Raw genomic sequence first — 18,167 nt, 5'->3', positions numbered from 1 at the left:
CTTCACGACTCCTACTAACCACAGACTACAATAAACTGGTGACTAAACAGCAATGTTCTCACTGTACACGTTCTCACACTGTTTACTTGGAATTGTAATAGCTTCAGAATGAATTCACCCAGTATCAAAAGGAGTCTACATTCTCTAAGAACTATTCTCAGTACTGCTATTTCCTGCAACCTAGTGAGACAGGACTGTCCCTACTGGTACCAAGGCAAAGCCTTCACACAGCAGGATAGCAATGTTACTGCCCTCACGGGAATCAAACTGGTAGGATTATGAGTTTTTCCTTTTATTCTTATTATAACATTGCTTTCTTTACCTAGTATAAAAATTGACAACTAAACTAATTAGAAGTACTGGATTTTTATTCACAAAAAGCAGCCATTTTAGAGTTGCTTGGAAGAATCACTAACAATCATTAAATAAATCAATTCCTCCTTAAAAAAAAAAATCTGGGGCTCTTTACCCAAGCATATCACAGAGAGTTGCCCATGTGTAAACAGTCCAAATGCAAATCAATTCCTAGAATTTGGAATGTCTGCCCTGTGACTTGGGGCTCAGATTTGAAAACACTGTGTTTTTCTGTCCACACTCTTTCATATATACAATTTATCTCCCCATTAGTGGCCACACAGGCCTCTCACTGAAACTTGTGTTGGCAGCTTTAACCAACGACTATGCTAGCCCTGCCCCCCAACTTCTCTACACACACAAATTCCATTTTTGTTACTCCACATATATATTTTATGCTAGACCATTCCAAAAATATACCTCCAACTTTGGCAAAAGTTTTCTAACCATTTGAATGCGATATAATTCAAAGGCAGACAAATTTAACTTTATGCAAATCACAAAGTCACTGAAACCATATGTAACACACAACAGTTACTTACTGCAAACAATAAAACACAGTCTGATAGTATGGGGAGCCTCTGTCACCTACCTTTTACCTAACTGCTTCTTTAAACACAGAGAACAGTTGTCTTAACTTGCAGTTTACATTCCTGCAGAGACTACTGCAATTGCCTATATTAAGATGTGGTTAATATCAACAATCTAGTATATTAGTTTTGAACCACAGTACTCATGATTCAAATCTAGGAAATGATCTACCTGTAGCCATATGAGTGTGCATTTTATTATTGTGTCTTCCTTTATTCATCATTTTTCTCTCTTCATTCTACCCTGCCTCTCTTTAACTAGCAAAATACATTGGTACAACATCATCCTAATTGTTCAGAACAAGACAACCCCAACACTAAACTCCCCAAACCAAACACATATGTTAAAAGAGATAGATAGACATAGATATATATTTTTCATATATACATATATAAACACACACGCACATACATATATATGTATATATACAAAGCTCATGTACATGTATTCCATAGAAGATGCAGAACTTATTCATTCCACCTTGTGTGTAAATGTATCAAGTATAGTTATTTAGTTTCCCCACAGAAAATGTATTAGGAACAACTAATTAGAAGGTGATATCCTAAAAGTTTGCAAGAAAGTCAGGAAATCTAACGAAAAAGTTGGAAATACTATTGAAACTAGGTACAAAAATAAAAAGCACAATCACTTAGAATACCCATTTCAATTGCTTCTGGGAAAATTAAAAACAAAAACAAAAAACCAGAAATGACAATACAGACCAAGAACAAGAACAATTGTTCTTTATACTAATCCTCAATCGTTTAAAAAAAGATTAAAGTCAGCCCATTTTAAGGACACAGTAAATGTGTAATACATCTTAGAAAAACTTCCATCAAAAATTGCCAAAATTTTACAAGTCTAAGTCCCAGAGACTTGTTATTTGGAATCTTCCCATATGTGAACCTGTCACTGTCATCTCCCAACAATATTGGAACATGTAGCTTATTGCTGAATGTATTACTCCATTTCATTTTATGAATTCAAAGGCAGAGTTTATGTTTATAACCTGTCCTTAAAAGAAAGGAAGTCTAAGTTTTTACTTACATGACCCTCAACCACTTTTTTCTGAGTCTCATCCAAGTAGAAAAAGAAATGGTTTCTTACTTGCTCACTGAACTAAAGTGATTCAGAAAAATTATAACCATCATTCTTTAAGACCTTCAAATTGTTGGGGTGCCTGGGTGGCTCAGTCAGTTAAGCATCCCACTTCAGCCCAGGTCAGGATTTCATGGTTCGTGAGTTCAAGCCCCACATCAGGCTCTGTGCTGACAGCTTAGAGCCTGAAGCCTGCTTCAGATTATGTGTCTCTCTCTGGGTCCCTCCCCTCCCTGTTCGTGCTCTCTCTCTCCAAAATAAACAAACATTAAAAAACAAATTACCAAAAAAAAAAAAAAAAAAAAAAAAAAGACCTTCAAATTGTTATCATGGAAACAGGAATTTTTTTAATACCAAATAATCTAATGGTACATAAAAAAAAAAAAAGCACTGTGTATGCCAAAGCTTTTAACAAATTTTTAAGACTACTGAAGAAATAAAGAATTACAAAAAAATATAATAAAAGTTGGATAAGAGGTTACAGTCAAAAAAATATTTTTAAAAGATTGGGTTCATCTATGCAAGATGAAGCCAAGGCAGAGATGCAAACAGCATACTCACAGGATCCACACCAGTAACAAAAATGAGTGAAGCAGGCCAAGTGTATTACCAGTAACTGCACTGATAGTAACTGCACTGACTGGTAGCACATGCCCAGTCTAAAAAGAACAGCTACTGCTCTCTACCACCCTGCTACAGACAATGGGACTGCGGCCCAGAAGAGCCTGGGGTTTCCAATTCTTCCCCCCAAATTCCAGAAATTCACAAATTTCATTGAGAAATTTCCCAATTTTTCAATGTTGAGAACTAGTTGAAATCTAAAGACACCGCAAATCAAACAAAACACATCTCTAAGGTGTTTTAGTCCAGGGGCCACCTTTGAGCTAATATGTGAAAACTGCTTTCAAAAAGGCTATGAGGGGGTAATGGGTAAAAAGTTCAGGCTTTGAGGTTAAGCTGGCTTGGGTTTGAAGATCTAATTCACCACTCAGCAGGTGGATGATGCTCAAGAAGTTATTTCATCAAGCCTATTCCTTCAACTGTAAAGTATCACCACTCTCTCATAAATGCTGACAAGTGAAACTCCTAACACAGTATCAGACACACAAAAGACATCAGAGAAATGTCCCTTCCTCCCCCTCCTTAACCCTGCAAGTTCTTTGTAAAATGTAAAAGAGATCAGATAAGAAACACCCCAGATCTTAAACAAGTTATAAAAAGAACATCAGGAAACAAAGGTGCCTGCTATGCCCATTTTCCCTCAACCCCTGCTACTCAGAGAGCTCCTGTACAGAGAAGACATAGTTAATGTAGGGCATGACTTGAATGGGCCTCAAGATGATACAGCTAACTGGATTATCAATCTCAAGTTAAAAAGATGAACAGTCAGAACTCTTAAAGACAGAGACCAAAAAAAAAAAAAAAAAAAAAAAATCTGTCTCTCATTAATTTCATAGACCCTTATAGAAGTGAGAGAAATTGCTTAAGCTTAAGCTTTGATACTTTTAATACTGTTGGCCAAACTTCCAGAAAACTTATTTCTAGAGAATGCATGGTACAAAGCAAATCATTTACACTGGATTTTTAAATATAAAAAAACATGCCACACTCTAAACTTCATTTCATATATAATTTCATCAAGTACTATTGGACTGAATACTGCTAGAGCTAAAATATCTTTGCTCCTCTCAAACACACTAATTTTTAAAAAGAGAAAAGACAACTCTCCAAAATATTTGTGTTAAAAAGTAATATTCACACATACATAAAAATTCCTTGCACTATATTTACTCAGAATAGTTTCAATAAATTTCTACTACCGTTACGAATAATAAAGAAAAGATTTTTATGTATACATTTGAATACATGTCTGTTAAGACACTAACTCTGGAAACTTTACGGGATCTTCCTACAAATACAATAGACTGAGACATATGTTAGAAATGAACACCCTTAGGAAAGCTGAAGTTTTAGGATTCTAAACACTTTCATTCTCTCTTCCAACTTTCCACTTGTCATATTAAAAGAAAAAATTAATGCAAAACAATGACTGGCAAATCAAAATGGGGGAAGCAACTAAAACCATTTATTAAGAACGTAAAAGTGATCTATATACTTTAAAGTTAAATCCAAAGTTAAATCCAACTTCTCCTAATATACATAAACATATTCATTTCTTTCATACGCTAAAACAAGTACATTTAATTTGAATGTATTCTATTCTGTGTATCATCATATAAACTTCTTACAAACTTGACCATAAATATAAATAGCTCAAATTCATATTTAAAGGTAGTTCCTATCACAATAAAATCACAAATATCTCCATATGCCCAAAGTCTACAATCTTGATGCTAATTTTAAAATGGAAGTTTCTTATTAGTGTCTTTAAGTTCTGCTTAAAATAAACATAAAAAAAAATCAAAAAGTAAGTAACCTTTTAATGTTTAATGCAATGATACTTTCTGAATGACTCGAGAGTTTTGAATTTAGACTTTTGTGTAAGAAGGGTCTTAACCCACAAAGATTATGCCGTTAATTCACTTTTTCTTCAACCATCAGGCTACACCAGTTTCTATTCTTACTGTTTCATTCCTTAAAAACAAAAGTCATTTTATATATTACCACTCCTCAGTAGTTTAAAGTACCTCATGTGTTTGTCTTACTTTTTACCACCTTCTAGAAATCAAGACTCCAACACCTGACTATAATCACAAATAGAAAAATGATTTGTTGGAAGCCACATACAGAACGTAAATACAAATGTTAAGTGAAAAGGCCCTTATAAGAGTTTGTAGCATATGATACTTCTTAAAACTAAACATCTACTAGAAGCTCTTAATCTAAAATATGTATCTAACAAAAAAACACCACAAACTACAACAAATGTGTACCTACAAAGTATCATTCTCTGACTAAATAGAACTGGAGTCGAAAATACACTTGGCTCTGCAATCGCCAAGTTAAAGTGACAAAGAACAGAAACAACGCACTACTTAAAATATACAGCATTTTCTAAGTGATCACATTAGGTTATACTCATCCAAAGCATTCCGGGAATTTTTTTTAATTCAGTGCTTTTAAACACACTTTGAGGTGTTTTAAGTATACTTTGGGCAAAGTCAAAAACTTTACCTGAAATAAAGCCCTTTACACAACAACAAAACAATGCAGCCGGTCCTAGGATACGCTGGAAATAAAAATCGTCTTCAAAACCCGAGTTATCAAGAAAGTATCCGCTTACGGTAAATTTAACTGCAATTTGCGGGGTGGGATAGTTGCTACAGTCTGACAACCCACTAACTACACTGTTCGTCTACTCCACCTCAGAGTTTAAGAAAACTCAAGTTGTGGGTCACCCAGGGAGTGTCCCCCTAACAGACACTATCCAACCTGCACATCAAAGAACATCCCGAAACGGCTTACCTTTCTCCCCACCAAACCCTTTCCCCTGGGCAACAGAATGTTTTCACTGAGCATAAACACACCCTCCTGAGAGCTGTCTCCAAACACTCGGGCAGAGGCAGGGCACTATCGACAGCGGAAGCGACTCGTCTCAGACAAGCAGGGGACCACTGTTACCCCTCCACGGGCTGCCCCTCTGCAGAACCGGGTCAGTCCGGATCGCCGAGCCGGGTAAAGAACAATACATCAGCCCCGCCGCACACATCGCAACTTCCCACGAGCCTGCGCGGGGGTTCCCCGCGGTGGAGCGGACTCCAGAATCCCCCACCGGGCACAGGCTGGGGACGGAAGGAGGGAGGCAAAGACTGCCGGCCCCGCGGCGACTGCCAGTCCCGGCAACCCGGCGAGCAGGCTGGAGGTATGGAGCCCCCGGCCTGGGCTCCACGGCTCACGCCCGGCGACTCGGATCTCCAGACTATCTCTCTGGGAGGCGACCCCCGCCTCCCGTGGCGCCGGGGCAGTGGGGGTAGGGAAGGCCTCGGCGGAGGCTCGGAGCCTCCACGGCCCGCCACGGAAGGGAACGCGGTCGGGGCGCGGGGGACAATAGGGAGCCGGGAGTGCTGCGCGCCGGAGTGGCGCCGCCGGCCGGCCGGGCTGACTGACGCGCCCGCCGCGCGGCGCGACTGGGCTCCGCTCGACCCGGCCGCCGCTGCCGCCGCGCGGTCCGCGGTGGTCAAGGCGTCCCCGGCGTTCGGGGTCGTGCCTCACCTCCCAGCCCCGCCGCCCAGGAGAGGAGCAGAATTAACACTCTCAGCAACACCATCTTCCGCGGCCGCCGCCTCCTCACGGGTTAACAGCAGCACATCGATCCGGAGGGAGAAGCTGAAGGGGCTTGGTCCGGAGTCTCCACGGGAAGCCGGGACCTCCCCTGGCAAGAGAAACGGCGAAGCACCTCCCTCTCGCTCCACTTCAGGGGCCGGCAAAGCTCCCAGCTCCTCCAAAACAGGGACCTCCCTCCCCCTCGTTCGTTTCCTTCCTCCCTTCCCCGCGTTCCTTCCCCGCGTTCCTTCCCTCTTCTCTACCTCCCTCCCCCGAGCCTGGGGCCTCCGCCTCCTTCCTCACCACGTGACGCACCGGTGCCCAACCAGCAGGCCCAGCCGCACCCCTTCCTCCCGACCCTCCCCCTCCCCCAGGCACCCCAGGGGCGGGCGCATGCGCACGGGGCCCGGTTCCCGGGCTGCTAGGCCTGCCGCCGCTTCCTGTCCGCCGGCGGAGAGCTGGGATTGGGTTTGGGAGGCGGGGTTTCTCCTGGTCCCGCCCCTCCAACGAGAGAGCAGCTCCGCAGAGCTAACCGGGCTCCCTAGTTCTTATCGCTGCTAATGACCGTCCCCAAGGCTAAAACGGGAGAGTGAAGGATGTTAAGAGGCCGCTTTTGTCTTAACTTCGCATGAAAGGGAGATTTGTATTTCGGTTTTTTTTCTGCCTCGGGTGGTGCACGACATCACCCAAGTAAACGAAAGCAAAGTCCCAACAAGCGACAGCCACCAGTGATCAAAATAGATGTAAAACCTTCAAGCCCAGAAAAGAAAGACGTAGCCTATGGCATTTTTTCTGAATTGTTTAAAAATTTGTCGCAGATAAGGCTTTGGCCATTCTAAATGCGTGCAGCTTAAATCACATGGTCCTAAATCTCCTGCCCAAAGCATGTCCTCTTTACCACTCTCTTTTTCACATCTCTGAGGAAAACTCTCTTATCGTCCTCACCCCAACTTCTTTGAAGCTCATGTGTGGTTTCTCAGTAACTCACTTTGGTTCTTTAAACTTCTAGTCCATGGATTAAAGACTTAAACATAGAACGTGAAATCGTGACACTCCTAGAAGAAAACAAGGCAAAAGCTCCTTGACATTGGTCACAGGCAACAAAAGCCAAATAAGTGGGACTACAACAAACTACACGGGGTAATGATCAGAATGAAAAGGCAACCTATAGAATGAGAGGAGATATTTGCAAATAAAAATATATATAAAGAATTTACACAACAGCAAAGAAACAAATTATCCAATTTAAAAATAGGCAGAGGACCCAAATAGACATTTTTCTAAAGAAAACATACAGATGGCCCACAAACACATGAAAATATGCTCATCATCACTAATTATCAGAGAAACACAAAACCACAATGAGGTATTACTTTATGTCAGAATGGCTAAAATCAAAAGCACAAGAAATAACAAGTGTTGGTGAGAATGTGGAGAAAAGGGATTCCTTGCGCACTGTTGGTGGGAATGCAAAATAGGTGCAGCCACTGTGGAAAACAGTATGGAGATTCCCCAAAAAGTTAAAAATAGGGGCACCTGTCTGACTTAGCAGAGCATGCAACTTTTTATCTCAGGGTTGTAGGTTTAAGCCCCATGTTGGGTGTAGAGATTATTTAAAATTTTTAAAAATCTTGGGGCACCTGGGTGGCTCAGTGGTTTGAGCATCCAACTCTTGATTTCAGCTCAGGTCATGCTCCCAGGATCATGATCCCAGGGTCAGACCTGCATCAGGCCTGCTTATTAAGATTCTCTCCCTCTGGCCCTCTCCCCTACTCACTCACTTGCTCTCTCTCTTAAAAAAAAAAAATTTGTTTATCTTTAAAAAAGTTAAAAATAGAATTATCATAGGATCCACTAATTACACTAGAAATGTATAGAATTGTTGAATCCTCATGTTGTACACCTGAAACTAATATAACACTGTATGTTAATTATACTTGAATAAAAAATAACTTTTTTATTAAAGATTTTTTTAAGTAATCTCTATACCCAATATGGGACGTGAGTTTATTAAACCCCAAGATCAACAGTCACAGGCTCCACCAACTGAGCCAGCCAGGATCCTAAAGAATAAATTTTAAAATAGGCAGAGGAACTGAATAGACACTTTTCCAAAGAAGATATCCAAATGGCCAACAGTACAACACTGATCATCAAGAAAATACAAATCCAAACCACAGTCCTCACTATTAGAATGGCTATCATCAAAAAGACAGGAGATAATAAGTGTTAGCAAGAATGCAAAGAAAAGGGAACCCATATGCACTGTTGATGGGAAGGTAAACTGGTGCAGCCGTTATGGAAAATAGTTCCTCAAAAAATTAAAAATAGAACCACCATATGATCCAGCAACGCCACTTCTGGGTATACATCCACAGAAAATGAAATCAGAACATTGAAATGTGCACTCCCGTGTTCATGGTAGAATTATTCACAATAGTCACAACATGGAAACAACTTAAGTGTCCCTTCATAGATGAATGGATAAAGAAGATATAGTATATACATACAACAGCATATTATTCAGCCATGAGAAAGAAGGAAATCCTGCCATTTGCCACATCAGGGGTGAACTCTGAGGGCATTATGGTAAATGAAATAAGAGATCTGATATTGTGCGATCATGCTTATATATGGAATCTAAAAAAACCAAACTCATAGAAACAAAGAGTAGATTGATGATTACCAGGGGCTGGGGATAGAGAGAGGGAAATGTTGGTTAAAAGGCACAAATTTCTAGTTATAAGATGAGTACATTCTGGAGCTCTAATGAACAGCATGGTGACTATAGTTAATACTGTATTACACACTTGAAAGTTGTGAAGAGAGTGGACTTTAAATGTTCTCACCACAAAAAAGAAATGGTAATTATGTGAGGTGTTAGAGGTGTTAACTAACCCCACTGTGATAATTATTTTGCAATATTGTGTATCAAACCAGCACATTATACATCTTAAACTTATACAATGTTATATGTTGGATATATCTTGATAAAGCTGGAAAAAATAAAGTTGAATAAAAGTACATGATTCAGTGGCATTTAGTACATTCATATTGCTGTACAACCATCGCCACTATCTAGTTCCAGAACATATTCATAAGGCAAATAAGGGAGAAAGGGCACTTTTATTTCATTAACCAGAACTTTTTAAAAATGTTTATTTATTTTTGAGAGAGAGCGAGAGAGAATGCAAGTGGGGCAGAGGCAGAAAGAGGGGGACAGAGAATCCAAAGCAGGCTCTGCGCTGACAGCAGCGAACCAGATGTGGGCTCAAACTCGCAAACTGCAAGATCATGACCTGAGTGGAAGTCGGACACCCAACCGACTGAGCCATGTAGGTGCCCCTTAACTAGAACTTTTTTTTTTTAATGTTTTTATTTATTTTTGAGAGATAGACAGAGCATGAGCTGGGGAGGGGCAGAGAGAGAGACACACACACAGAATCTGAAGCAGGCTCCAGGCTCTGATCTGTCAGCACAGAGCCCGACGTGGGGCTTAAACTCTTGAACTGGGAGATCATGACCTGGGCCGAAGTCGGATGTTCAACCAACTGAGCCACCCAGTTGCCCCTTAACTACAACTTTTTGATGGCATTTAACTAGATATTCTTTTATCTATTTGGCATCCTGTTTAAATAGGCTGAATTCGGAAATATAAATACTAGTAGTATCATTATTAATAATAAAATGGTATTCCTATACTTTTTATGCTGTATATTTTTTAAATTTGTTACCCTTTGCCTAAGTCAAGAGTATGCTTCTTTGTCAGTTTGACAAATACATTATTATAGTTTTGCTCTAACATTAATAAATACAGTCAGTCAGTAATTCCAAAGCCACCATTAAGAGCTTCCATTTATCAAGGTGCTTGGATAGCTCAGTTGTTTTAGTGTCTGACTTCAGTTCAGGTCATGATCTCATGGCTCATGAGTTCAAGCCCCATGTGGGACTCTGTGATGACAGCTCAGAGCCTGGAGCCTGCTTTGGATTTTGTGAGCTTTGAATTCTCTCTCTCTGCCCCTCCCCTGCTCACACTCTGTCTCTCTCCTTCAACAATAAATCAACATGAAAAAAAAATTTTTTTTAAAGAGCATATCCATTTATAATGAGGTACCTGGCTGGCTCAGTCAGTACATCATGTGACTCAATCTCAGGATCTTGGGTTCAAGATCCAAGATGGGTGTGGAGCCTACTTAAAAGTAAAAATAATAACAATAATAATAAATGGAATTATTAAAGGATGACAGGGAGGCCTGGGTGGCTCAGTGTGTTAAGAGTCAAACTTTAGCTGAGGTCACGGTCTCACCTTTTGTGAATTCAAGCCCCTCATCAGGCTCCTCAATGACCATGCAGAGCCTGCTTGAGATTCTCTCTCTCTCTCCCCTCCCCCTCTACCCCTCCTGTGCACTCTCTCTCTCTCTGTCTCTCAAGAAAACAAAACAAAAAACAAAAACCTTAAAGGATGGCAGAGTTTCATGAACTTTTTTTCCATTTCTTAAAAGACACAGTTACCTGCAAACATTACATTGTCTATCACCTTTGCTTATTACTATTTTCTTTTGGTCGTGCTGTCAACAATTATATTTTGATTTTCCAGTTATTCGACTATCTTGCGGCATGTTTCATGTTGCACAGTATATAATTAGTTTTATTATAATTATTTTAAATTAATTTTTATAATTGATTTATGATGGTTAGAAGCAAATGACACTTTCTCTTTGAATTCAACTGGAAAGAATCCAAAATCATATTTTGCATTACCAAGATGACCACTGAATATCAAACTTAAGTTTGTGTCCCTTTTTGGGCACCTGGGTGGCTCAGTCTATTGCGTGTGACTTCACCTCAAGTCATGATCTCCTGCTTTGTGAGTTAGAGCCCCACCTTGGGCTCAGAGCCTGCTTCAGATCATCTGTCTCCCTCTTTCTGTCCATCCCCTGCTTATGCACTCTCTTTCTCTCTCTCTCTCTCAAAAATAAATAAACATTAAAAAAAATAGATTCATGAGCCTCAAGTCAAGCTTTGTGTTGACAGCTCAAACCCTGGAGCCTGCTTCAGATTCTGTGTTTGCCTCTCTCTTTGCCCCTCCCCAGCTTATGTTATGTCTCTCTCTCAAAAATAAAGAAACATTAAAAAAAAAAAAATCTTAGAAAAATAAATAAATAAACTTTAAAAATCTTTTAAAAAAAAAGGAATACAGGGGCGCCTAGGTGGCTCAGTCGGTTAAGCGTCCAACTTCAGCTCAGGTCACGATCTCGCAGTCCGTGAGTTCAAGCCCCGCGTCGGCTCTGGGCTGATGGCTCAGAGCCTGGAGCCTGCTTCCGATTCTGTGTCTCCCTCTCTGTCTGCCCCTTCCCCGTTCATGCTCTGTCTCTCTCTGTCTCAAAAATAAATAAAACGTTAAAAAAATTAAAAAAAGAAAGAAAGACACAAAGGGAAATTGCTTTAAAAAAAAAAAGGAATACAATCTTTTTTTTTTTTTAAGGTATCTTTTGGCTTCACTTGTTTTTTTTTGTTTTGTTTTGTAACATTTATTTATTTTTGAGAGACAGAGAGACACAAAACATGAGGAGAGGAGAGGCAGAGAGAGAGGGAGACACAGAATCCAAAGCAGGCTCCAGGCTCTGAGCTGTCAGCACAGAGCCCCACCTGGGGCTTGAACTCACGAACCACGAGATCATGACCTAGCCAACGTCAGACACTTAACCAACTGAGCCACCCAGGTGCCCCTCATTTATTTATTTTTGAGAGGTGGAGAGGGGCAGAGACAGAGGGAGAGAGGATCCCAAGCAGATCCCAGCATGGGGCTCAATTACACAAACAGTGAGATCATGACCTGCACCAAAATCAAGAGTCAGACTCTTGACTGACTGAGCCACCCAGGAGCACCTAAGATTTTTTTTTTAAGTAATCTCTGTATCCAATGTGGGGCTGGAACCCATAACCCTGAGATCAAGAATCACACACTCTCCCCACTGAGCCAGTCAGGCACCCCACATTTTTATTTTAAAGCATAAATACATAAAAGACCAGCTTCATAATGAATGGTATTAAAATGTTACAAGTTTGAACTGCTATTTTGTTTAAAATTTTAACCTACCACATTTTTGGTATTTTGCAAATGTATGGGAAACTGATGATTTACCATCATAGACTGTCTGCGTTTGGCTCCCCACTGTCCCATGTATAAGCTGTATGACTTTGGCCAAATTATTTCACCCTTTCTAACCTCAATATTTCCTTATACAATAGGAATGATAAAATATTTGTCTCATGGAATTGTTTTGATGATTAAATTTAGTTAACACTGTAAAATGATTATAACAGTGCCTGGAAGGTAATAGTTGGTATGTAAGCATTTACTTAGTTAGAATATATAAGTATCACAGTCCTTCCATGAATACTCAAACATCCATTCAAAAGCAGCAATTAATAGTATTACTTCCTTAGCAGCAATACACAGTTTTGATACTACCAGTATAATAAAAGTTATCCTCAAGCTGCAATAATGAGAAATTTGGCAAGTGTATGTCTGTATACAGAATGTTACACAAGTAATACTACATGAAAATGCTTGTTGCACAACTCAAGCCAATCCTGGTAAATGTTTCAACAATTACATTTTAAACTTCCAACTCCTAATAAACTGCCTTCTGGATGTCTCACTGTGATGCCAAATTCAATATATTAACTTCCTGTCTCTGATAATGGCACCACCACTCTCCCAAACCTGGGGTAGAGGGTAGAATCATCGCAGACTCTTCCCTTATCTACTCAGAACCAGTCACCCCATGCTAATTCTTCCACTAAAAATGTCTTTCTTGTGCTTTTAATCTTTCCCTTCCCATGACTGTCACTCCGATTCACACAGTTGTTTTCTCTTGCTTACACGCGGCAGGACTTCTAACCCATGTCACTCCAGTCTCTCACTTCTGGTCCTCACCTCAGTGCACTGCAATTGGCTTCCACCCCCTACTATTCCTAGAAAGCTAATCTTGCCATGGCCATCAAACATCTGTTATCAGTGTCACTGGACACCCATACTCCTTATCTAACTAGACCTCTTGATCAGTTAACATCTCTTGTCAAAATTCCTTGCTCCAGTGTTTTCCAAGGCCCTGCTCACTCCTGATTTTTCTTCCTACTTTTAACTGTGCCTTCTTCTGCATCTCTTCCCCGGGGCTTTTTCTTCTCTTTATCCTTTAAATATTGGTGGTCCTCAGGTCTTTATTCTTGGCTCTTTTGTCTTCTCATTCTTCACGTGCATGATCAGTTTTTACTACTCTCAAATGTCTATGACTCACTGGGTCTCTCTTATACTGAATTCTACCCCAGTGCCTAGCACACAGCACTTTTCCTATACTTGTGTCCCAAGTTCCAGACCAAATCCTAGTTGTGGCATTTACCAGCTGTAAACTTGAGTAAGTTAAGGCACCTGTTCCACACTTTGGACATTTTTTTTTTTAATTTTTAACGTTTTACTTATTTTTGAGACAGAGAGAGACAGAGCATGAAACGGGGGAGGGGCAGAGAGAGAGGGAGACACAGAATCGGAAGCAGGCTCCAGGCTCTGAGCTATCAGCTCAGAGCCCGATGCGGAGCTCAAACTCACGGACTGCGAGATCATGACCTGAGCTGAAGTCCGACGCTTAACTGACTGAGCCACCCAGGCGCCCTGACTTTGGACATTTTTACGATGGGTAGAATAGTTAAGACCTACCTCAGAGGGCTGCTGTGAGAGTTACATAAAGTGGTAGATGTAAAACACTAAGAATATTACCTGGCAGATGTAATTACAAAATTTTAGGTGTTGTTATTATTGCCTATCTAACATTTACTAGCCAAACCCTCCCAGTACACCAAATATAACATGTCCCAAAACGAACAAACCCCTATATCAACCTACTCAAACCACGTTTTCCTCCTAACTTTTTTTTTTAATTTTTTTTTCAACGTTTTTTATTTATTTTTGGGACAGAGAGAGACAGAGCATGAACGGGGGAGGGGCAGAGAGAGAGGGAGACACAGAATCGGAAACAGGCTCCAGGCTCTGAGCCATCAGCCCAGAGCCTGACGCGGGGCTCGAACTCACGGACCGCGAGATCGTGACCTGGCTGAAGTCGGATGCTTAACCGACTGCGCCACCCAGGCGCCCCTCCTCCTAACTTTTTTGTCTTGGTTAGTGACAATCCCGTGCAAGCAATCACCTAACTCTTCTCCCATTCCAGTAGGGTCACATGTTTAATCTCCATCCTGTCAACCACCCCCACTCACCTCTATGGCCACAGCCCAAGTTCTGGTCTCTCTGTCTCACATTACTCGCTCATTGTCCTTTTGCCCCTGTTGCTACAAGAGTGATCTTTTAAAAAATATACATATATATCCTTTTATTTCCAGGATAAAATGCAAGGCCTTCATGATCTGGTCTTTGCCTTCCTTGCCAGATTCATCTTTCATGGCTCTCTTTTCTTACTTTATCTTCTAAAAGCTGCAAGGACAAAAACCAGAATAACAGTAACAGCTGGCAGTTAGTAAGGAAATGAAAGCTTAAAGAACTTAAATAAATTGCCATCTAGGAAAAAAATGGGGCACCTGGCTGGCTCACTTGGTAGAGAATGTAACTCTTGATCTTGGGGTTGTAAGTTCAAGCCCTGCATTAGGTATAGAGATTATTCTGTAGCAGAGCCAATGTCCAAAGTTAAATCTGCCTCCAAACTTTGTGCTTAATCACTACAATATGCTGCTGTTCACCTGCAATTGTCTTCCCAAACACAAGTGTCACTTCCCTCTTTGACATCTTTGCACATTTTATTCCCTCCATGAGGAATGCCTCTCCCATTTATCCTATATATTCTATAAAACTAGGCTCAAAATATCCAAGACACTTTTTGTGCTAGGATTTTGCTTTCTGTGTAAGAATCAGAGAAGAAAAGGACTTAGAAAATCCACTTTTGGGGAAAGAGAACATTGAAAAATTATATTTAAAACTTAAGGCATTTAGGGGCACCTGGATGGCTCAGTTGGTTGAGTGTCCAACTCTTGATTTCAGCTCAGGTCATATCTCAGGGTTATGGGATTGAGCCCCACATCAGGCTCCAAGCTGAGCATGGAGCCTGCTTAAGATTCTCTCTCTCCCTCTCTCTCTCTCACTCTCTCTCTCTCTCTCCCTCCCCTTCTGCCCCTCACCCCTGCTCATGCATATTCTCTCTCTAAAACAATAAATAAATGAATAAATAAATAGCTTTTAAAACTTAAAGCATTTATATTTTTTTTAATATTTATTTGTTTTTGAGAGAGAGAAAGTGAGTGAGCATGAGTGTGGGAGGGGCAGAGAGAAAGGGAGACAGAGAATCTAAAGCAGGCTCTGCACTGACAGCAGCAAGCTTGATGTGGGGCTCAAACTCACAAACCCTGAGATCATGACCTGAGCTGAACTTGGATGCTCAACTGACTGGGCCACACAGGCGCCCCAAGTTGGTAGAGCATGCAACTAGAAGACATGTGATAAATGTCAATTTCCTTTCAAACATAAAGAAACAGATATTATTAAAGATATGGCTCAGGCTTCTTTTCTGTTAAATCTCCCCTAACTTTGTCATTAGACAAAATTTAATATATACCATTTATTTCTAATGTAGCTTTATTAAACTGTATTGTATTTGTTTATTTAATATCTTCCCTAATTCTTTTCTTAAAAGAAAAGCATCATAAACTATCCCCTCCCTATGTTTTTCGTTCCCTTTATCTCCCTTCCTTTTATACAGTGTGTTAAAAAACAAAACAGCAGGCTCAAAATGGAGCCATTTATGCTAAGCCCCACATCACCAACCTGAAACTTAATTACAGTTGCTACTCAGAAATGGAATCTTAAACCAGACAGTCAGAAAATGCCTGATCAGCACTAGTTAGGTAATCTGCCAGATAGGCTCCTACCATCTCCTAAAGGAATTAATTTTGCAATAACCAACCCACTTTTTTGCCTAGTGGAACTTTCCCTATTCCCACTCCCTTTTGCCCCTAAAAGTCCTTCATTTTATGGAGGTCCTCTGAGCCCTTATCCATCTGCTAGATTATTATTATCTGTTGCCTGATTTGAATTGATTTTTGTTCAAATAGTCTTTAAAATTTTTATTTTTTTTATTATTTTTTTTAATTTTTTTTTAACGTTTATTTATTTTTGAGATAGAGAGAGAGACAGAGCATGAACGGGGGAGGAGCAGAGAGAGAGGGAGACACAGAATTGGAAGCAGGCTCCAGGCTCTGAGCCATCAGCCCAGAGCCCGACGCGGGGCTCGAACTCACGGACTGCGAGATCGTGACCTGAGCTGAAGTCGGACACTCAACCGACTGAGCCACCCAGGCGCCCCTAAAAATTTTAAATATGCCTGGGTTTATCTAATTGTTGCCTGGGGTTTTTCTAATACTTAGCCTTTAAAGCTCTGGGCACAACCTGGTAGTTCATAAGCCAAATTAGACTCAGAGGCATGTTTGGTTTGACTTATAGTTAAAAGTTTTTTCTTAGGGGTGCCAGGGTGACTTAGACAGTAAAGTGTCCAGCTCTTGGTTTTGCCTCAGGTCATGTTCTCATGCTTGAGCCCCGTGTTTGGCTCTGCACTGACAGAGCCCAGCTTGCTTGGGATTCTCTCTGTCTCCCTCTGCCCCCACCTTCCTTATGCTCTCAAAATAAGTAAAATAAACTTAAAAAAAAAAAACATTCTCTCTCTCTTTCCCTCTACCCCTCTCCCCTGCTCATGTGTGCTCTCTCTCTCTCTAAAAAAATTTTTCTAATAAAAATTAATAAAATAACAATAAAAAACATTTTTCTTAATTATACATCAATATTCAACAATTAGGAGCTTTTGTGTTAAAACGCAGATACCGGATTTTCTGTGAAAACTGAGAGGTTAAGCAGACTTAAGTTCTTGCAAAACCTCAGTTGGCTGAAACTGGGTAGAGGCTGCCCTCCTTGGATGGGCTAGTCTAATGTCACCCCAGCCTGTGTTATTCCTGTCAGAATTTTAGTTTGTGACCTCTGTTGAGAACTAGACCAACTTCCAAATAGTCCTGAAGTGTTTTCCTAGATCCCAAGGGCCCCACAAATCTCAATCACATTTTAGAACCAAACACTTATCATTTATATCACTCATCTCCAGTTAATCCTTTGTTACTTTAGGGAAACTCTCATTATTATTATTCTGATATTACAGAGGACAGAGATAGAAAGGCTTTGAGGCAAAGCGGAGAGCACCCAGAAAAACCTTACAGGGTGCTAATGGTAATTACTGATCATTCATTCAAGAAATATTTGTTCTGCTCCTGATTTGGAGATTTCCACACTACCAAGACAATATTCCTGCCATAGTGCCATAGAGCACCATAGGCACTTTGCATACATGATCCCCTTTAAAATTTTTTTTTTTCAACATTTTTTATTTATTTTTGGGACAGAGAGAGACAGAGCATGAACGGGGGAGGGGCAGAGAGAGAGGGAGACACAGAATCGGAAACAGGCTCCAGGCTCTGAGCCATCAGCCCAGAGCCTGACGCGGGGCTCGAACTCACGGACCGCGAGATCGTGACCTGGCTGAAGTCGGACGCTTAACCGACTGCGCCACCCAGGCGCCCCACATGATCCCCTTTAGTCTTCACAATGATACTATGAAGTAGACATATCTCATTTCACAAATGAGAACACAGAGGCGGACCGGGCTTCTAGCCTGCATTTGTCTGCCTGTAAATCTTATAGTCCAGTTTTTTAAATTACTAGGTGAATCCATTTATATTATCGCTGCCATGGTCCAGGATCTACTACTGAGTTTTGAAGATCCAGAAGCTTGACTTTTCATAGTGCAACCTGAGTTGATCAGATGACAAGGATTAATTCATAGGAGTTAAACTCT

The 18,167-nt window shown here is 40.7% G+C and overlaps 1 protein-coding gene across 3 annotated transcripts in view; it reads right to left on the bottom strand.

Moving 5' to 3' along the window:
- The window catches only part of ADAM10 (ADAM metallopeptidase domain 10), a 160,812-nt gene that overhangs the window by 133,354 nt on the left and 9,291 nt on the right, over positions 1–18,167 (bottom strand). Inside the window, exon 1 of one of the 3 annotated variants that reach the window (XM_058737583.1) lies at positions 6,217–6,406. The exons of 1 other annotated variant lie outside the window; for it this stretch is intronic. In XM_058737583.1, coding sequence (XP_058593566.1) covers positions 6,217–6,271 — 55 coding nt within the window. In that variant the 5' untranslated portion in view covers positions 6,272–6,406. Of the gene's footprint in view, positions 1–5,469; positions 5,493–6,216; positions 6,407–18,167 lie in introns of those variants that run through there. One more of the 3 variants, XM_058737585.1, reaches the window with a different exon arrangement.

Source organism: Neofelis nebulosa, chromosome 7 (genome assembly GCF_028018385.1).
Source record: "Neofelis nebulosa isolate mNeoNeb1 chromosome 7, mNeoNeb1.pri, whole genome shotgun sequence".
Classification (NCBI taxonomy): Eukaryota; Metazoa; Chordata; class Mammalia; order Carnivora; family Felidae; genus Neofelis; species Neofelis nebulosa.
Note: the sequence above shows the minus strand (reverse complement) of the source record. Positions and strands in the feature narration are given on the sequence as shown.